Source organism: Cyprinus carpio, chromosome A7 (genome assembly GCF_018340385.1).
Source record: "Cyprinus carpio isolate SPL01 chromosome A7, ASM1834038v1, whole genome shotgun sequence".
In the NCBI taxonomy this organism is placed as follows: domain Eukaryota; kingdom Metazoa; phylum Chordata; class Actinopteri; order Cypriniformes; family Cyprinidae; genus Cyprinus; species Cyprinus carpio.
Genome location: NC_056578.1, coordinates 11717720 through 11739679, shown reverse-complemented (window position 1 = coordinate 11739679; position 21960 = coordinate 11717720). Strand labels below are relative to the sequence as shown.

Genomic DNA, 21960 nt, shown 5'->3' with positions numbered 1-21960 from the left:
GTATTAGTGCGGAATGTTGGTTACTATTGAAATATGGTAATAGTCATCACACACACATGCTGTCTCATTCTGTCTTTTTTGTTATGTCAGTTGTTATGTCCTGCTTGGCTTGTTACACCTGTGATTTCTGCTATGTTGAAACATAAAGTTCACATGATGCTTCCTGGAATGCTTTATTATTCTCATCACTACCTTTTTTTCTTTATTATTAAGTTGCTATATTTGCCACGTGGAATTGTTTTGATGCATTTTTCTTTTACTTTATGAGGGCATCCTCCCCCCTCCTCTACTGAAAGGGACTGAATTCATTTTCATTATGAGGATCATTATATCAGCAGCAGCTAATGTGCAAAATATAACAGCACAGTAAGGGCTCTGCTTGAATTCATTTTAAAATAACCGGTTGGTGTCTGTGTATACAAGTTCACAGATTCAAAGCTTTTTTTGTAATGTTGTCTATACGTTCAGTGTTTTCAGAGATTTAATTAAATAATTTTAATAATAAAAAAAAAACACACTTCATGTTTGCTACACATACAACAACATACACTTCTGAGGCAGCAAATATAAGCACCTGACAGCTACTGTAGATTAGTACAGTATCTATAGAGACATTTAAACCATGCTGAGCATGTTTGACCAAGAATATCAGTGAAATGCATCAATATTCAAAAATAAAAACAAAAAAGGAATTTTTGTCTCTGGTTAATTTCTGACCCTGATACATTATTTATTCATTTCCCTTGAATTATCATTTCATGCACATTTAATTGTTAAGTTCACATGGCATATTTGATTGTACATCTAATTCTACAAGTTACTGAAATTCATATCTAATGTTGTTTAGAAGTGAAAATAGCAAACATTAATCAATACTATTAAGTTATTTACCATCAGTACTTAAAGGGGTCATATGATGCTGCTTAAAAGAACATTATTTTGTGTAATGAAATGTGTTTATGTGGTTTAAGGTTCAAAAAACACATTATTTTTCACATACTGTACATTATAGTTTCTCCTCTATGCTCCGCCTTCTGAAACACGTTGACTTTTACAAATCTCATCGGTCTGAAAGCTAGATGTGTTGTGATTGGCGGAATACCTCAAGCATGTGACAGAAATGTTACTCCCCTTAACATATTGTGATGCCCTGTCCGGCCGGATCGACGAGACATAAACATTAAATCCCATTATAAACGTGATATAAACATGATTTCTAGTCGTGTCCTCTTTTGGAAGGCCAAACAAAGTAGTTTCACTTTCTCAATGTAACAGCGTCACACACCGTGGCCTTGAGTGAGCAGAGACCGGAGGCCTAGAGTGAGCCTTGGCCGGTTTGAGTGAGCAGAGGCGAGCAGGCTTGAGAACGGTGTGGCCGGTGGACTCTACGAAGGAGCGTCCGTTGGGCTTGCGGCAACCACATGTGACGACCGCAGTCTGGATATCGTCCTCTTTTGGAAGGTCAAACAAAGTAGTTTCGCTTTCACAGTGAAACACACAGCGTCTATACTACATTGCAGCAATGGCAACAACAATATTACAATGAGAATAAAAGGTACGCCTTCTTTCTTTGCGTGAACATCTTATGCAAATCTTCCTACATAGTGACGTAGAGATGTGGGGGCGTGTTAGAACGAGCTGTTTTAGGAGAGCGTGGTTGATTCAACTTTTATAAAGAATATCTCTTTGGATTTGAGACTTTAGTCTTTGCAACTTCACAGATCTTTATTCACCAAGAGCTTGTAACACTCCAAAGAGGAAGTAAAAATTTTAATCGCATCATATGACCCCTTTAAAAACACAGAAACAGATGGTGCCAGAGAACTTGAACAAAAAGTTTCCATTAAATACAATAAAAACAAAATGCTAAAAAGTCTGTAGAAATGTAATGTTTTAATATGAATGAATTTTCTGTATTGATTTCTTGCAAATAAATAAATAAATAAATAATAATAATGATAATTATCAGTGAATGTGGATGAATTAAATAAGGCATTCAGGGAGCTAGATGTCACAATTTTGTACTCCAGTGAATAATTCTCTTTCTGTGTTTACTGTGGGAAGTCAATTTCTGAATAGAAAATAGTCTACCTTAAAAAATTTGGCAAAAAAAAAAAAACAGTTCCTGTATTACTCCCCACATTTGCATATAGTGTAGCATGTTGTCACAATGGAAACCTCCATTAAGCATTCTATTACAAGTTTTCAGTCAAATTTAAATAGTAAAACGATTATATAAAACATAGAACATCATGCAGATACTGAGATATTGCTGTTGTGACTACTTCAATGCTTTACAACAAGCCTCAGTCTTCTGTATTATGTTCTGTATGGATTAGTTTAACAGATTGACAGTGGCAAGGAAAAACAGGTCGACATCTGTGAAGTTGGCTTTATATGTAGTTTTATATGCCAATAATAAGTCATAAAGGGCAGTTTGGCTAGATGGCGAAGAGGAATGTAACCACGTGTTTGCTTCACGTTAAGAAAAAAGAGCAGTTATAAAATCAGTAGGTGTGCCACCTGGCGGTGCGTTGAGGAAACGCAGCCTCGCCGACTCCAGTGAGCCCTCAGGTATTTTCTCTCCGAGTCCGACAGTTACTTTTGACATGCTTCAACACGAACGATGTACAGAGAGAAAATACCGTTAGGATTTGGTTTGGGAGTTACCTATAGCGGTAAAAACAACAATGTAAAGACAGTTAGTGTTGATTAAAAAGTGCCATTAACAGACACGTGTGGTTGTAATGTATTGTAAGTGTAAGCAGCATAACTTTAGTCTCACTCCACTGTAGGGAAATGGGGCCCAGTCTTGGTACTAGCTACATATATGAAAGAGAGAGAAAGGGTGGGATGTCATAAAGCATAAAGAGACAAATTACCTGCAGTAACTTGCCATCTGACACCGCAAGGTTTATTTCATCATGGGTAAGTACACTCATCTTAACAGAAACTTTAAAGTGCAGTGTATGAGAATTAGGTTACATTTCAAAGTAGGCCAAATGAACTGTATAGGCCTGCAACAGTGAATGAAGCAATTCTACAAACAGAACAACATGAATTTACTAATACTCATCTTGTATTAAAGTATTAACTTTCTCTCTAATGCCTGAAAAGCAATGAGTATTCACTGTTATTCATAGTGGATTGCAGTGCAGTCTTGTTTAAGAAACATATACTGTATTATTTTAGTCTTTCCATCCTGGAGAGAAGGTTAATTAAAAACTCCTGTTGATTTTGGTGTTATGTTAATGTAACAAGGGGAATTTGCATATTTGTTGGCAAAAAAAGACTTTCAGCAGTGATATGTCCTCTTTTTCCCCAGACATGTCCTGGCTGGGATTTCTATATTGCCTAAAATGTCTGGGATTTGGGTTTGTTTTCTTATTGTTTTATATTGCTTTATATTTGCTGAAGGTAATGACTGAAAATTAGTTTGACCAATAACATAAAAGCATTGTATAATAATCATTATCAAAATGGCTTGGATCTACAGTGAATGAACAAAGCAATCCAAATCTGCATTAAATATTATGTATGACGACTGTAGAGAGTATGTCAATAGGAAAACAAAGCCAAAACCCGGAAAGAGAGGACATATGGTCATCCTAGTGAAATTTCTCTTTGTGTTATCATTGAAAATTAAGTGCCAAGATGGTAGCAGACACTTATTTACACTCATTTACAAGGTAAAAAAAGGAAAGTCCGTAACATTTTGGACCAGATGCTTGCTCATAAAATGTTTCCATTTCACTGTTCAGTCCATAAGGACAGGTGAGATCACCAGCGGAGCATAATTTTGACCTGTTTTGTTGGTACAGGGACTGAAAAATGGGTAAATAGTCTCAGAAAAGTTGTCCATAAACGTGTAGATGTGCATCTTTGCGTCCACATTATAAAAGGACACTTGGCCTTTTTCGTAGTCCACAAACAGCCCTATCTTCTGAGGTCTCATGCTGAGGGGTAGGGCAGTAGAAGGCTCAGTCCTGAAGGCATAGTTATTCTTGTCCCGCAAGCTAAGAAACCAGTAGCCGTTGCTGGGGCTGACTGTGATCTTACCCTTCCTGTTGCAGGAATGACTCGCCACTCCCAGGTCCCAGTCAGTCTTTCCATCCACTTCCACCTCCCAGTAGTGTCGGCCACTGGTGAATCCCTCACAGCCCAGGACACACACTACACGGTCGAAGCGCTCACGGTTGTTGGGAACTTGTTGATGCCTTTCACCACACCACACCTTCTTCTTGTCTTCTGATAGGATGAGACGTGGATGAGCAGTGTTGGTGTCCAGGGTTACATCCACTAGTGTAAAAAGTTAAAATAATTATCTTTTTATATTTAGGATGTTTAACACACACACACACACACACACACACACACACACACACACACACACACACACACACACTATATATATATATTTTATTAACAATTGAATATGTTTATTCAGTAGGGATGCATCAAATTGACAATAAAGACATGTTTTTTTTTTTGTGCACCAAATCAGCACATTAGAATGATTTCTGAAGGACCACCTCAGGAATAATTTACATTTTAAAATTAGGTGCTATATGTAAATTCTAACTTTGTATTGATTTAAGTTAATTTGTTTATTTAGCAAATGCTCAAAAACATTCAACTCAAAAACTACTTGCACAAGAACAAACTGAAGTTTTTATGGCCTTTAATGGATGCAGATGTGATGTGCAAGCATTAACAATCAATAAACTGTTATCTCAACTATTTAGGACTTTATCCATAACAGGGCAAAGCTGTTATCAAGTGTTGAGAGAGAGGGGGGGAAAACACTTTATAGCACCTGCTTATATATACACTGCAATAAAATGCCATCTCTAACACATACCTGCATATTCCTGTATTCTCTTTACTTCTGCAAAACATTGAAATAAGATCATTGTTATTGAAAAGATGAAGTTTAAAAATGCATTTCGTAATTCTAGATCCATAGTTTTATAATGAATCATGGTAAGACGAACACTTGCCAACAGAAGTCTTACTTGGGTGTGACTTCACAGGTGATTGGTTAGCGGACACAGAGAGGCCTAGAGCAGAAAGAAACTGTCAATCGAAAGAGGCAAAGCGCATGAAGTAACTTCTCCATCTGCCACTTGATGGCAGTGTAGTGTTTGACAGTGTCACTTACAGAATGCAGGTGCTTTCTGAAGCTCCTCCTTAAACTGTTCCAGTAGCTGACAGACAGAGGTGTAAATTGTTTTAGTTCCAAGGTCACAGGTCAGTGAGATACCCGTCCAGTCTTTCATTGTCTTGGGAGTGCTGACGTCAGAGAAGCCCTGTTGGAGAAGACCAGGAGCAATTTTTGAACTTGTTTGTCAAATCATGCTTATTTTCTCTCTATAGTCATAATTTGCCAGTTATTCATTGACTGCTCCCATTGTAAAATGTCTAATAGCATTATTAACTCCACTGGCAAATAGATAAAGAAAGGTGTTCGGTATATAATACATTATATATTCTTAAACAAATATTAAATATAACAGTTTAATAGACAGTTTTAAATGTCTATTTTAGAATGGAAATAATTAATTACATTTCATATTTAACTTTTTTAACTTAGAAATTTAATTTAATTTAAATATAACTTATTTGTCAGTTTTTACACTGCTGTTCAAAGCTTTGGGATTTTTTTTTTTTTTTTTTTTTTTTTTGAAGTTAGTAATACTTTTATCCAGAAAGGATGCATTAAATTGATAAAAAGTGATTTTTCAAATAAATGCTGTTTTTGAACTTTCTTTATTACAGGATCCTAAAAAAAAATCCCTGTTTGTTTATTAAGCTGCACAACTGTTTTCAGTTATGATAATAATAAAAAACTGTTTCTTGAAATTCAGCTTTGCCATAACAGAAATAAATTACATTACATTTGAATTTTTGGACAGATAAATGCAGCCTTGGTGAGCATTAGAGACTTCTTAAAAAAATAATAACCAACGTAAAACATTTGATCGGTAGTGTGCATGTTTTTATTTTTAATTAATAAATTGATAATTGGCAGTCATAGTCCTCCACAGAATGGCTTTTGTCAGAACAAAACACGGCATAATGCAGTGGTGTTGTGAATGAATGCTAAGGGCTTTGGTATGTGGTTGCTAAGGTGTTCTGAGGAATTTTAGTATGTTGCTATGCCTTCACCAGGGTGTTGAGGTGATTTCTCATTGGCTCATGTCAAACAAACCCACTTATGTCTCTGTGATATTTGAAATAGAACATAGAAATAGAAAACTGAAAAGATGTAAGAACTGGAGAGTCTATTACTCAGATGAAATCTGATGCCTAAGGTATGAGTATGTTGTCTTGACACATTACAGACTTTCAGTCCGGTGATGTAATTTTCCGTCTGGGCCAGTTTAGCCAGCGCTGTGCTTCTCCTCCTCAGTTCTGTGATCTCCTGCTCCAGCTCTGTGATCATGAGCTCAGCCTGGTGCTCTGCTGAGCGACGGTTTATCTCAGTCACTTCCAGCAGCCCTGCCTGACTGCGCTCGAGGGAGCTTATCAAAGCTCCAAACAGCTGCATGCTGCGCTGCACCTCATGCTCTGACAGCGTCTGCAGCACAGGGGAAAGCAGAAGCAAAGATGTAGGTTTTCATCATGGATCTAGATTTAGGGTGATTTAAAACCCTACTGTGTGACCAAAGGTCCAGTACTTGTTATCATTAAATATCAGTTGACATTAAACCCGTAGCTGTTCACTTTTTGATGTTGTGGGACGAAGAAAACAAGTGAAGCTACTGCGTTACTCACTTTGATATCAACTAGTGATTGTTTGATCTCCTCCACTTTCTCCATCCTCTGCTTGGTCATCTCCTGTATCTCGTTCTCTGTGATACCAATCTTCATCTGCATGTGTGAAAGAAAACAGGAAATGATTCAACAGGAAGTGCCCCAGATTTTACCAGTCAATGCATGGTGGGAATGCAACATTGTACCCCAGAAGGTAAAATTTTTGCAGTTTTTTTTTTCTGAAAGTGTATGAACACCATTTGATTAGCTAATCAAATCAAGTGGAATTTTGTATTACATTTGTTTTAAATATTGATTGCACAAGCATACCTTTCAAACAAGAATTGTTACAGTATTTATTTATCGATAGCACAATTTTCAAACAAGGTTTCATTTTCATGTGTTAGTTTACAAAAGAACAAAAACAATGCATTTCACATTTATTATGATCTGTTTATAAATTAGTTTTTTTCTTTTGTTTTCTTTTGTTATTTTATTCAATTTCATAAGATTGATAGCATAAGCAGACTTTTCAAACAAAGAATTTATACTGTTTAAAATTAAGACAGTTTCATCTTTGCATCAAAAACCAGTTAATGTAATGAACCAGTTGGTGAAAAGTCATTGCTAAAACTCAGAAAAGTTAGTTCATTTGTTTGTGCACTTTGATTTGATATCCAATACAATGAAATTCACATATTTGTAAGGTGACTTAAGTATTAATATTAGTTGGGGCCACTGTATAGATAGGCCTGCTGAAGGGGTAATGATGCAGGGGATTTACAGATTTATTTTGTCAGTTCCAATTTTACTTATTCCTTTTTTATCATACCTTACGATTCTGCTGTTTTTTTTTATTTATTATTATTTGTAATGTTTTTAAATGTTTTATTTATAACACAAACATTTATTTTGTACTTTTTTTGTTTTAAAGATCAATAGCACAAGCACACTTTTCAAACAAGATTTTATTTTAATTTTTCCCAGGTAACCAATTATTGATGAACTGCAGTATAGTGACACTAGTTAAAAGTCATTGCTAAAACCCAGAAAAGGTCATTTATTTGTTTGCAAATGCAACTTTGATATTTGATTTTTTTTAACCTAATACAATGAAATTCACATTTTTAAAGTGACTTAAGTAATAATATTTTTGGGGCCACTTTTCTTGGTTTGGATGTGAAGGCTTTTAAAGGTTTTTCTGTCATTACCAGTTGTAACTTATTCTTCATTTCATCCTACCTTATGACTCTGCCACTCTTTCTCGGCACATGTGATGTCATGTGACTGGTGTTCCGTTTGTCCACACTCGACACAAATACATTCCAGATCAGACTGACAGAACAGCTCCAGGTTTCTGTGATGTTTTGGACAAAGGGGGACTTTCATGGTATCTGCCGCCCCACTCAAGGTATACCTTCGCAGGGACACCTGTCTGGCAAAATCAGGTGGCTGGGTGTCACTAGTACTATTGGTGTTTGGTGTAACAGTTTGTTCAGACCACGTTTCATTCTGAGAGGCCAGAGTATTGCTGTGTGCCCTGTGCCGTGTGAGTCTCTGCTTCATTTCCTCAAGAAGATAACCTGGAAGTTGGCCTGGCCTAAGTGTACTACCAACTGGCTCTTGTGTCGTTCCCCCTTTCTCAGCGTCTCTATCTGCCTCGTCCCCTCCAGAGGTCCCAAGGTTTCCCTTCATGTGCTTGAACTGTTCAGTGATCTCTCGGAGAGTTCGATTAATGTGGAGATCAGGCTTTCTCTTGAAGGTCTGCTTGCAGAGGGGGCACTGACAGTGCTTCACTGAGTCCCAGTAGTGGCCGATGCAGGTCACGCAGAAGTTGTGGCCGCATGGCGTGGACACCGGATTGTCAAACACATCCAAGCAGATGGAGCACAGCAGCTGCTCTTCAGACAGAAAGCTTCGCGAGAATGGCATGGCTGTGCAGAGGGACGGCAAAAAATACAGAGGAGACAAGGAAAAATGTCAACGAGGGAAAATGACTATAGAATGACTGGATCAGTGAATGTTTGTAGTAATAATCCAGGATCGGGGTTAGTTTCATTGAGATGACTTCAAATGTTTTGTAAATCTCACTAAATTAGACGGATTAAGAAAATGGTGTTCTCACCTCTAATCAGCAGTTTCACACTGGAATGAGGCACTACTGGCTAAACTGTGCATATGTTGTGTAAGAGCACTTGTCACGTTTTAGATCTGTCTTCTTCAGTGGTATTTTCCTTCCTTAGCTGCCAATTATCTTAGTCCTGTGGAGCAGCTTAGTGGGGTCTGGGAATCCAAACTTATTTGTAACTGAGGAAACAAATGAACAAAAGCACACAAATGCAAATGCAACCATTCAGTTGTACTATTATACGCTTAAAACTCCAGCTGCACTTAAAACTCCAGAATCTCATTGAATAAAATCAAAACATCAAACTAAGTAACATCTACTAACAAATTAACCATTTTCTCAGAACAAACCTTTTTTTTTTTAGCCATTTTTCCAGTGACTATTAACCAGCTGGCCCATGATTTTAGGTTCACAGTGTTCTTCACCAGTGTGTCTGAACCAAATTTGACAAGTGGTAAAATAGGTTTTGTCCCTTTTTACAACTTAAAAAAAAATGTTTTGCTTGAGAGGTGGGCTTGTGCCATCTTTCTTTCAAATAAATACCTGGTTTCATTCATCATCTGATTAATGACATTCATTATTTTTAAGTGTGGCTTAAGTGTCAACAATATTTTTTGTAAAAATACTGATTAAGTATGACTATATCTTTTATTAACAGTTTTTGACTTACATGCTTAAAACCAAATCTATGTTAACAGTCATTAAATTGTTTTTACATTAAATCTCTGAGAAAATTACCTCTGTAAGCCTTTTCTTTTCTTTATCCGGTGGTCTCTCATCAGTGCTTGTGTTGTATCTTGACGGTTCAGTTTCACAGGTATGATCGAAAATCTTACATGTGGTTTGCTTTTGGTTGACTCCCTCCTCAGCTCTTTCTCTACCCCCCACCCCCTTCTCCCAGACACAGTAAGGTCAAACCTGTCTGATGAGATTCCAAGCAAGATTACATGCTTGTTTCAGACACACTTCAGTGTCAGGTTTTGTCAAATAAATCATGCAGAAACATAAGTAGTTTACATTTTGATGTAACTAATGCTGACATGACCAAACCCAGACAGAATCTGCAAAGATTTCTCTTTATTCAATACAGCTCAAAATTAAGAAAAAAAGTTCATTTGTTAATATGAATGAAATATTTATATGATGAACTACACACAGTGACACCAGTAGGAGAAAAGTCATTGCTAAAAGTCAGAAAAATTACTTTGGAGAAAAGGCTTTGCATCATTTGTTTAACATTTTTATTTTACTTTATTTATTTATTTTTGCATTTTCTTTTTTGAGAAAATGGTGGAATTCTATTAAATGATTTTGAATATTGTAAAACATGTTAAACTGAGATGAAAGCACAGCATGCTTATTGGTAGCTGAAATATTTTTAAAAAAATTGTCAAAGGATGAATAAATAATAATTAAACAAATAACAGTAGGAGATGGAGCTGCAAAACCTACGATTCTTCAGAAATCTGGACCTGATCATGACTGAATACGGTTGAATTAAAGGTCTTTTGCGGTCTGTTTGTGGGGTGAATCAGAGGTCGTGTTTACAAAATAAAACATCAGTATGGAAAAACCTGACATAGTTTAGTGGGCAGATGTTTTTCAAAAGTCAAACACTGCTCTGCATCTGCCATTAACATTAGGGAAAGAAAGAGAGATAAGAAAGAACACTAAGAGTGCAACTGATCAGGGCATTTTAGTCACGTACCTCACTGAAGTTGCTTCTAACTAGTTCTCACCATTTCTTGTTGACATACTTTCACCGGTGTTTATCCCTTAAATCAGCATAGATTATAAAATAATTTGAAGACTGACAGTTTTAAGGTGATGTAAGTAGAAAGAGTAAGAAGAATCAGTCTGTGATTTCTTTAAAACATGTTTTATTTTATTGCATTATATTTATTAATACAGTCCTTAGTATCCAAGCTGGTAATTTGACTGCATTTACACAATTGCAAATGTATGTCAAATATGTTACTCATGCAGAAATGTCTAAAATGCACAAACCAGCCAAAAATAAATACAGCAGTGATGCCATGGAAAGTAAAAGTGAGTAAAAGGTTTGTCAAAATCACATCCAGCCCACTTCATCTTTGTCTACACAGCACCGAGCACCAAAACAGCCAGACATAGGAAAAGTGACTTCCCTCAGGCCATATACCTCATGAACAGTTAAATGTTCTCCCCACTGTGCAATAAAACATGTGCAATACCCAACTATCTATACTTCTATCCATACATCTATCCACATTCCCTTGCATAATTTGTATATAGCACATCTATTCATACAATATACTGTTTACTGTCTCTTTGCCTATTGTGTGTTGTTTTACATATTTATTTTTACTCACTTTTTTTGTCTGTGCACTGGAAGCTTCTCTTACCAAGACAAATTCCTTGTGTGTGTAAGCACACTTGGCAATAAAGCTCTTTCTGATTCTGACTCTGAAAGCAGCTCACCAGCCGGATACTAGGTTATCAACTCATAGTTTGCATATATTTTATATTGCATATATTCCAAGCAGTATTCATTGTCCATAGTTTGAGATTGATATAGCAGCCTACATGACACTTAAAATGACTGCTCACAATTCTTGATGGCATCTGAGCTCAGTTCTCCATCATGGCAACTCTCTGTCCCTTTTTTGCCACGCTCTTCGCTCTCTTCATTTGGTAGACCACATTGGCCGCTGCATCTGAGAGACTCTGGAGGAGAAAAAAATTATGTGATGATCCATGATATCTAAGCATGATTTGTTCATTTTATGAATAACATTTTTTACAAATCCTAAAAAGATTCCCAGATTTTCTCTGTTATATATAAAGTGTGGGAGATCTTTAACTCACCGCAGTGGAAGGTGTTCGGGATACTTGTTTGGGATCAGTTTCTGTTGTGTTCTGTTTCGAGTAAAAGTGTGTCATGCTTTTAGCACAAGGACTTATTTAGTCACAATGATTCATCTAGAATGCTTATATGGCTTGGGGCACTTTTGGAGCTGAGCAGATTTCAAAACATGTTGAATGTTAAAGACAATCACTGACACATATCTACAAGCATGTGAGAGTGTGTCAATCTTGACTGTGGTATGCTGAATTAAGTAAACAATAACATTACTTGATAAATGCTCTGCTAAAGTGTCTATTTTTGATATAGTTTTAATTTGTTATTTATAAAACTTATTCATCAAATTTTTTTTACAAAGTTACGAAAAAAAATCTAAATAAATGCTGTTTATTTTTACTTTATACATTGTATTCATCAAAGAATCCTGAAAAAATTTATCATAGTCCACAAAAACATTAAGCAGCACAGCTATTTTTAGCACTGATAATAACAGGAAATGTAGTGACTGCTGAAAATTCATAACATATAAAAATGAACTGAAATAATATATATATATATATATATATACATATATATATATATATATATATATATATGTATATATATACATATATATATATATATATATAATATATATATATATATATATATATATATATATATATATATATATATATATATATGTATATATATACTATATACTATTATTTGGATGGTTGAGAGTGTATTCAGACCTGGTTGATAATGGTGAGGTCGTCACAGATCATAGTCATGGTACTAATCCAGTTCCCATAGATACTCTCTTCTTTAGGACTCGGCTTCTGTTGACTGTAAGATAAACATTGAGAGAGACATATTTTATACATACACATATGATGTAGCAGAGAGCCATCTGGTGAAGTTTGCTGTACCTGATGTCTTTGAGAAGCTCCTGCTGAGCTATGAGTTGTCTCTGTGCTTCCTGTACTCGGCCCCCCATAGTCAGCCTGGCACACAGCTGGGCACAGTGAACGCCCAACACAGACATATTTAAACTGCCTGCCCACACCCAGCTACACACACAGAACAAGACACAGAGATGGACAAAGGAAGGTTGTTTTATATATATACATAAATAATTGATCTTCTATGTCTACAATTACAATTTTGCAGTTATTTTGAATGTGAAACAGCTGACTATAAATCACCATGTAGTTTATGGCAAGACTATAAAGTGAGATGTGTCATGAGCTGTAGATCTGGAGGGTGTTTGCTGTTATTGTGTAATATTTTGAGTGGTTTGCCTGCTGGTGGTGATTCGTTTCTGTTGAGTGATGACTCTCGTCACTTTCTGCAAATCTCGAGTCTTGAAACTCAGCTGCAGCTGAAAAGGGACCCGGTCCCGTTGTTGGAAACCTGAAAACACATTTAAGGATACATAAAAAGTTCTATATTTTGTGTTCCATACAAAAAAATAACAGTAAACAGATTTGGAACAACATGAGGGGGAGTAAGAAAAAAAAGAATTCCATCTTTTCTCTAATGCTTAATATTTTTTTTTTAATGCATTGTATATTTTCTGCTTACTTTCAACCTTTTCTGGTCTGACTGCAAACTGGAAGGTGATCTCAACACCATCTGTTACGTTGCCAATCTCTCGTACTAACCGATGATTATCCTCCTCATATGGGAAGTACCTGCGTCAATCAGAGAAGACAGATAAAAATAGAGCCTTTATGAAATGTGTATAAAGTGTATAGTGCATATGTGTGTTTGCATGTATTTACATGTGTTTGTGTTTGTGTCTGTGAATGGTATTAATGGATACTTACATGCCATCTGGTGCCAGCAGTGTTGCCATGACACTTGTTGCTAGGACATTGTCAGCTATTGCGCTCTGGATCTCTGTGGCAACTGTACCAACATTAACAATATTTATCTGGAAAGTGGAGGAAAAAATAGATAATTTGTTTTTTTCTTATACTCACCAAAGCTGCATGTATTTTATAAAAAATACAGTAATATTGTAAAATATTATTACAACTTAAAACATCGGTTTTCTATTTCAATATACTTTGAAATGTATTCCTGTGATGGCAAAGATTATTTTTCAGCATCACCACCCCAGTCTTCAGAGTCACATAATGCTTCAGAAATTATTGTAATATGCTGATTTGCTGCTCAAGAAATATTTCTTGTTATCATCAACTGCTTAAAATATTTATGGAACCTGCGATGATTTTTTTTTGTTTTTCGATGGCTTTGATGAATAGAAAGGTCTAACAAACAGAATTTAGGTAAAAATCCTTTGTAAGATTGCAAATGTCTTTACTGTCTCTTTGATAAATTTAATGCATCATTGCTTAATAGAAGTATTCATTTACAAATAAAGAAAAAAAACCCTTACGTGCTTATTATTCAAGCTAGGTGCAAACTAATAAACTTGTGGTACACACTATGCATGATACTAAAGTTATTGATGTCTTGCACCAGTTTCCTATTATCATTGTTTCAAAGCAAAAATCTCCTTTTGACATTCAGCAGAAGGGGAACTACTGAACACAAATCGTTCTTCGCACCCAATGTGTGGGTGTCACTGGTGATAAGTGTCAGTTTCTCTGAAATAGGCTTCAAGCTACATGTCTTAAACTCATTAAAAATAGATTGAGCTTCTACCGAGGGGTTTTTGCAGACGAGGTTCAGGATGTGTTAGAAGTCTGCAATGTAACAAATGTAGTGACAAACAGCTGCTGTTAGCAGAAAATGTCGAGTGAAGGGGTCATACAGAAAATGTGAGCATTTCTCACATAGTTTACAATGAGCTGCAAGTGTGTGAGATGTAACCAAATTAGTGAAAGACAACACCCTCAAATAGATTGTTGCTGCAATCATGTACCTCTAGGTTTCTCAAACAGTCAGTCTATACCATCTTATCTTCTGATATTAGCAACATGACCCAGAACGCTAACCAGTAAAAAAGGCAGACTGCAGATGAGCAGTCGCAGTAACTCACTCTGCCTCCTGTTTGATCTGCCAATCTCCCAACCTCTGCCAAACGACAGTCCTCTCCTTCAAAGGTCATCACGGACACTATCACTCTATAAATAACCACCACAACAGAAATCTATGACTTATTTACCATGAAAACAGTTGACATGACATGATTTCATTAGGTACACTGGTCTACATTCATCGTTGTTCATTAAAACCAGTGTTGGGTAAGCTACATTTAAAAAGTAATTAATCACTAGCAGGTAATTACATCTTCAACAGTGTAATTAGAATTGAGGTAGATGTTCGGGGTGCTTGATGCTTGGGATCATTGAGGTAGGCTTTTATTTTAGATTAATACAAACGGGCAATTGTAACACTCTGACTTCTTGCATTTCAATTAATATTATAGTCTTTTTCTTATTAGTGAAAATATATGAACTGTATAATTAATTAGTGCACCTATATTTGTTTCTTAATTTAAAAGAGGACAAGTTTATTTCAAAAAGTCTGTGAGTTATGAAAGAAAATGTAAAAAATCTTACAATTGCCCCTGGTCTCCACTAATTAAATTACAGTAATTCATTACCTGGTAATGCATTACACCCAACACTGGTTAAAATTAATATAATATTCAGAAATTCATTTGTGCTTTGCAGTCGCTCACCCCTTTTCAGCAGCATAATGGGCCAACTGGCTGTAAAAATAAGGTGAGGGGATGGGGCAATGGGAAAGCTCTTGATCTAATTGGCCTAGGCCTATGTTGGCCTGACCATCTGTGCAAATTATAACCTGGAAAAAAAATAATTAAAAAAATCACACAGACACATACATATAATCATGTACAGTAAATGCATAGCATCAGTAACTAAAGCAGCAACTATTTGTATAAGTATGAAATGTAATGTATGCTTTAAGTGAGTAATTTAAATAATGAAGTCCTCTTCTAGACTATGGCTTAACTCAGTGAATAGTGGTTTTATCATTACAGCACACATTTATCATAACAAAATACAGAACATGTAATTATGGGTACAGACTTTTGACCCTGTGAACTGAGATGCCATGGCAACAGAGATGAGGGCGGCAGGTCCCAGTGCTGTGGCTCCATGTTCTCTGAGTCTGCCGAGAAAAAGAAACTATAATTATAAAGTTAAAGTTGAGACAGACAACTCAAATACTGACTTAACACTATAGTTTGCTTTTCATGAACAACATAAAAACAGAAATAAAATAATACTGAAGCATTTTCATGAAACATTAGGATCAGCAAAACATTTTATATTTGACAACACTGTTAAATGTAGTCATAAGCAAAACTATAGCATTTATATATATTTATAGAAATATTTTTTCAGTTTTTTTCTAGTTCACATACACACACACACACACACACACAAAATAGACAGACCAGCAGAAAGATGCTCAGTGCTCACACATGCACACACACACACACACACACACACACACAAAATACAGACAAGATTACATGACCTCTGACAGATATACAGTGGATATAGAAAATAATCACCCCCTTTAAAATAATCAAATTTTTCTTTCACTTGGGTGTTATAAGTTGCACTGAGTAGATACAGCTGGATAAAACAAAAACTGTGTCCGTCTTCATTTCAGGGCACAGAGCAACAAAATATGATTATTTTAAAGGAGGGTGATTCTTTTCTACGCGCACTGTACATACAATAACAGCTTGAGAATGTGCCACTCACTCTTTGATTTTCTGGGTGAGAGGTTGGATAGTCTCTGCGATGCAGTGAGGGGTGCTGTAGTTCTCGCCCTCCTTCTTCAGATAGTCATAGTCCAACAGTGCCCAGTCTCTCAGAGTGAGAGGAACCTTTCTTCCATCACCATATACTGTCACCTGAAAACCACACACATTCATGCTTCTCTAAACCATAATCTATTCCCACGACAGTAAAATAAACCTCTATGCGAACTATGCTGATGCTATTCTTTATCTCTGTATCTAGTTCTCTAAAATTACTTTTCAATGGCTAATCTTAGTAGTTTTATATGCTTCTTATAGTTCCTTCACAGTGAATTTAGGTTTCCACAAATCAGTAGCCACAAGCTTGTCAAAACCAAGAATGGGAAATGCTCAGTCATCACAGCTTGACATCTCAGTAAGTTTTATAGGTCTGTTGAGTTTTGGCTTCAGAAGTATGTAGTTTTACAACCTGGTCCCGTGTTGCCAAAATCTACCAGCATAAACTCTAGGTCACAGGGCTGCTTATTCTGACAAAAAATAGCCCACTTAGAAAGGAAGAGACCATGTGACTGAAATGTAAAATGACCAGCCACAGTTTTTGGTGTTGTTTAGCCACTAATCTATCCAAAATATATTACACCAGATATTTGTAAACTTTCTGACGCTAAGACCCCTCAAATATAATGATCCCCTGCAAATAACATAAAAGAAGCTCTATATTTTCATGTACAAAGCCATTTATAACAAACGAGAAAAAGCATGATATAAAGAGAACATGTTGGCAAAAATAAATAACTGGCCTTTATATTGAAATTGCACATAAGGCAAAGCAAATATTCAAATGTTTTGTATTAAGTTTATCTTTTTTTCTACCTAACATTAGAATAATGTTGTACAGTATAAACTTTATGAACTAATATGAATGTATAGTGCTTTTCACAATAAATATATAAAATTACACCTAACAATTCCATTATATATAATAATATACATATAATATATTTTACATAATATATAAAAATACAAAATATTTTTTTTCCTCTCATTTTCCCCAGAACCCAGTTTAAAAATCAAAAACTTCAAATAATAGTCTGGCAGTTTTTGCAAACAAGTGTACAGAAAAAAAAGAGAAAATCTTTATCTTCAGAACTGGGAATAATAAACGGTTTGTGCTTCCCATAAGTATCTTTACCTCATTGTTAAATGTCACCAGTGCCACTCTTCGGTGAGATGAGGTTTTCTGTAGGGAGGACAGCACCATCTGAAGAGCTTCTTGGACTCCCTGAACCAAAAAAATGGGAGTAACTTCACATTTAATGTACCTGTTTACACAAGCAAAACATTTATTTATTTATTTATTTTTTTTACCTGCAGTCGTGAAACATATGTGGCCGATCGCATGCTGTTCCCGGGAGAGATCTGAGAGGAAAATATATTTAATTTAATATTAGTGTGTTGAGAACATAATAACAGCTCTGGACGTCTGTAATGAAAGTGATCAACACCTCAGAAGTGACGCTCATACTTCCGGAAATGTCCACACACAGGACAATAAGACTGTCATCTAGATTCTCATACTCTGTGTCCTCATCGTTTTCCATGTAAAGTATATCCCTGCCTGGAGGACTGCGCAAATGAAACCGGCCTCCCTTCAGTGTAGTCTGGGGGTAAACGTTCTCCTTCCCACAAAACTCACACATCCATATCTAGAAAAAAAGGACATGAAACACTTTGAAAATAAGTAAATGCCATATAAACACAATCTGATGGTTTTACACATGTTGGTATAACTTACTATTGTTTTATGGTGTGTCCCTGGACTGCTGGCTGAGGACATGACAGCATTGCATTTCCCACAATGCACTGGTTTTTGGCTACACTGTATAGCAGATGCTAAAGAGACAGTAAGTGAACTAAACAAATGGAACATTTAGGATATTTATGCTTTCAAAAAAGATTGTTTAACAGTTAAGCACACCTTTACTAATGTCCACGAGGCTTCCCACTTTTAGCGACACCACATTTACATTAGCTTTAAAGTGAGTCTCTCCATTATTATCCAGACCTGAGAGAGAGAGTGAAGGAAAATAATATATAAAAGGTTGGAACACAGAGTTTGTTGTGTAATTCAGCTCACAAAATCAAATAAAACAACTCATTGAATCCATTTATTGTAAAACATCTTAGTATTTTTAGTGTATCGATTAAGTTTTTGCATAACTGAATATTTCCTGTGCTTGTTCATCTTCAGAAGGCAGTGTGAGAATGTCTTCTCACCTCTCGGCGGTAATGGTGGTGGGAGAGCGCTAAACAGAGTGTCTCTCCTTTGTATGGTTCGGGGTGGTACAGGTGGTGGAGCCACTGACGGAGCTGTAAAAAATAAAATTAAATTGAGAGTGCAAGTGCATGTTAACTGAAGCCAGGTCCTATTGACGCCTGCTTCTACATCACTGCCTGTTTAGCCCTACACACCGATTCACACATGTAGTGAGTAAACAACAAGAGAGGCAAATGCAGGTCTACGCAGAAATCAAACAATAAAGAAGACTCCGAAGACAACAAGACTCTGTGCAGTGCCAAGATGTGGGAAAACACAGTCTTTGCATTGCCTTCCTTCTGATCCCCTCCAAAACAACAGGACAGAAAATAGCTTGTTACTTCTAAATTATGTTTTTTGATGTAAAAATCTTGGTAACATTATAAGCGGACCTCAGAGAACAGTACAAAATAATAAAAAAAGGCAGTTCATGACCCCTTTAATACAGCTTTCCAGCCTTCTTAGTAGAGGTGCTCTGATTATCGGCCAGTTCTATCGGCCAATAATCGCTTTGGGAAGTTTGATCGTCGGTCTCCAATATTATTTCAAAAATAAAATTTAGGCCCTGAATAAAAGTCTGTAAAAATCCTAATTGGAGCATCACTGTCGATAAATAATTCTACATGATAAAAAGAAGGCTTTAAAAAGATCTGTATCTGTGATTGTATCTTTTTGAAGTTCTCGGTTTTTGTGGTAACATGGTGTTCAAAGTGAAAATGAAGTTTGCAGCTTTTTTTTGCTGTAATAGCTAGTTCTGCGTTGTTTGGTCACAATCCTTAGTGTTTAACAGTCCCTATCATTCAGTTTCCATTTTTTGACCACTATTCTTCTTCACTAGTACTATCCACTGCTGAACACAACTTGTACTACACTAATATACAACCTAGAGAGTACAAACAATGAAAATATAAATATATAATCGCAATGTTTGTTATTTCACTGTAGTCTAAACAAATTATATTAACCTCTATTGTATAATAATGGGTATTCACATCATTTTGTCCAACCTTTGTACATAAATCACATATCAATTTGCACCTATGAAATGTCTATGAACTTTTTCACACCAAAAAAGGATGTTGTTCTTTTTTTCTTATTTTTTCCAACCCCCATTTTCTTTTCAAAGGAACGGGCATGTCTTTTAAACTGAAAGAGCTGTTCCTCTCAACATTTAAAATCAGTCAAATAAAGTGAGTCGATCCTGCTGTTCTTTATCAGAACTAATAACAAAACAATTGGTACAAAAACAACATTGAAGTAGTAACATTTTCTCAGGCATGTTCACATGTAAAGAGAGCATACAAGCCACCTCACACATTTGGTAACAACATTCATAAAGCAATGCTAAGGTGAGAAACAAGGTTTCAATTACTCACCTGGTTTCGGAACAAAGGTAACGCGGTTGTCATAAGGATGATCGGAGACAGACTGAGCTCTGGAGAGACCACAGGGAAGCGTGGACGCACAACCTACAAAACATGATGGAGTTACACACTGACTATTTGGGCCAAACTATATAAAAATACCCCAATACACAACATGGGCCTTGTTGTCACAATGGGAACCTGCCTATTAGACACTATTTAATGTCTTTTCAGTGAAATTTTAATAATGAAACAATTATCAAGTACAAAACAGCAAAATATAAAAAGCAACGTACAAAAATAAAAACCTGCTCCAACCTGATATTGAATCTGACATAGCTAGAGAAATCAGTCATGTGTAACTGGACTGTTGTCTCAAAATGTTGTTGCCGAGCTTTCCCTTAATACTTACTTATTATTTTTCATTCAGTAATTCTGTCTCTTTACATGTAATAATATCAGTATTATGTGTGCTGTAATATTGAATATTAACAGACAACAGTTCTCCATTCTCATTCATGACTTTACAGCATACAACTGACCTTGATTTGAGACTTTAGCCTCATCTTCTGATAAGCTCTCCGACCTCCAGTTACACACAACATGACTGCAAGCAAACTCCATCTCTGTGGGTGAAAAAACAGTCAGAATTGATACTTGCATCAAGTTCTATTCTTTACAGTCTAATTAAACTAGAACCTGTAACGCCCAGGCACTTTAAAATAAACAACTTCAGCATGTATCTCTTCACTCTTTCCTGGTTGTGTTGTGTACACAGAAAAACTAGATAATACTGTGTTTTTCAAAGCATTTTAGGCAAGACTCTAGTGTTTTTTTTTTTTTAAGACTTTCATTTCCTGCTCAAATGGTTTTCTTTCACCTTGATCTCAGTTGCTGAAGGGAGTAACACCTGCAGTAAACACTGTGGCACAGTTTGATTTCCTTGTAAAAGTGATTTTAATTTTAGATAATGAAGTGATTAATCATTAAAGCAAAGCTAGCATATGCCTTAGCCATCATCAGTCAATGGCGTTTTATCTTTATTCTCTGTTCTTTTCTTTTCTAGCAAAAAACCAAGAGCCAACACACCCTGGTGTTACAATTTGTATAAGATGTATAAAATAATATCACGTCAGTATGACTCAATTCAGTGAAACTACAAGCAAAAAAATGAGGGATTGAAAATAATTATTTACTTTATTAATACAAAAATACATGGTGACATACAGTATAATAGAAACAGCTGAGGTTACTCCAAACTCTGCAACGTTTGAAATGTACCTACCTGGTGATGGGAGCTCAAAATAAAGTGTCTGATATTTAGCTTGCGTAGAAAGCCAGTAACATTATGGTCCTGCTCTTCGCACACATACTGTGCATGTTTGACTGTGTGCTTGATGATACAGGAAGTCAGGAAACTGTGGGTGCACGACTAGAAAAATAAAAGGTAAAGAAAGAGAGAGCGAGAGAGAGAAACGAAACAAGATGACCAGCTCGATTGTGCGTCTCTGTGTAGATTTAAATACACTTGTTTTTTTTTTTCCACTTTCATCTTACATGGGCTTTGAGTCGGATGTCAGAGAGACAACTCAGTCATTCAGTCATTTACAGCAGGCAAGGCTTTCACACTAAGTGTTATAAAAATAGTCATCACACTAACGTCATCACAATAAATATTACCCTAGGCTTAAAACCGGATTGTCAAGTTTCTTGTGCAGGCATGTATTGGGGGTTTATGAACACATAATCCTTAACATGCATGAAAAACATATTACCATATATGAGTTATCATCATATTAAAAGGATAGTTAAGCCAAAAAAAATTAATTATGACTTTATTTAATAAAATAAATA

At 35.9% G+C, this 21960-nt stretch overlaps 2 protein-coding genes across 5 annotated transcripts; both read right to left on the bottom strand.

Moving 5' to 3' along the window:
- Window positions 1–2313: 2313 nt before the first annotated feature.
- On the bottom strand, window positions 2314–9742 carry LOC109093691 (zinc finger protein RFP). 2 transcript variants are annotated; one of them, XM_042759657.1, is made up of 9 exons: window positions 9623–9742; window positions 8882–9063; window positions 7999–8690; window positions 6778–6873; window positions 6347–6580; window positions 5162–5309; window positions 5001–5060; window positions 4862–4888; window positions 2314–4299 (listed from the first exon to the last, which is right to left on the bottom strand). In XM_042759657.1, exons 3-9 carry the CDS (start codon window positions 8686–8688, stop codon window positions 3758–3760), a joined length of 1797 nt encoding a protein of 598 aa, XP_042615591.1. In that variant the 5' UTR covers window positions 8689–8690; window positions 8882–9063; window positions 9623–9742; the 3' UTR covers window positions 2314–3757. The 2 variants fall into 2 exon arrangements, with proteins under 2 accessions (XP_042615591.1, XP_042615592.1); XM_042759658.1 differs by having other exon boundaries at window positions 2319–4299; window positions 5016–5060.
- Window positions 9743–10747: 1005 nt separating this feature from the next.
- On the bottom strand, window positions 10748–21803 carry LOC109094030 (circularly permutated Ras protein 1-like). 3 transcript variants are annotated; one of them, XM_042759656.1, is made up of 21 exons: window positions 21664–21803; window positions 21392–21538; window positions 20649–20732; window positions 20119–20211; window positions 18703–18795; window positions 18404–18490; window positions 18221–18318; window positions 17931–18131; window positions 17794–17844; window positions 17618–17707; window positions 16427–16578; window positions 15740–15821; window positions 15367–15491; window positions 14722–14806; window positions 13541–13647; window positions 13296–13405; window positions 13013–13124; window positions 12641–12781; window positions 12464–12557; window positions 11732–11782; window positions 10748–11590 (listed from the first exon to the last, which is right to left on the bottom strand). In XM_042759656.1, the coding sequence occupies exons 3-21, from the start codon at window positions 20728–20730 to the stop codon at window positions 11495–11497; spliced, it is 1950 nt and encodes a 649-aa protein (XP_042615590.1). In that variant the 5' UTR covers window positions 20731–20732; window positions 21392–21538; window positions 21664–21803; the 3' UTR covers window positions 10748–11494. The 3 variants fall into 3 exon arrangements, with proteins under 3 accessions (XP_042615590.1, XP_042615589.1, XP_042615588.1); XM_042759655.1 differs by lacking the exon at window positions 21664–21803 and having other exon boundaries at window positions 21392–21601; XM_042759654.1 differs by lacking the exons at window positions 21392–21538; window positions 21664–21803 and having other exon boundaries at window positions 20649–21376.
- Between the last annotated feature and the right edge of the window lie 157 nt (window positions 21804–21960).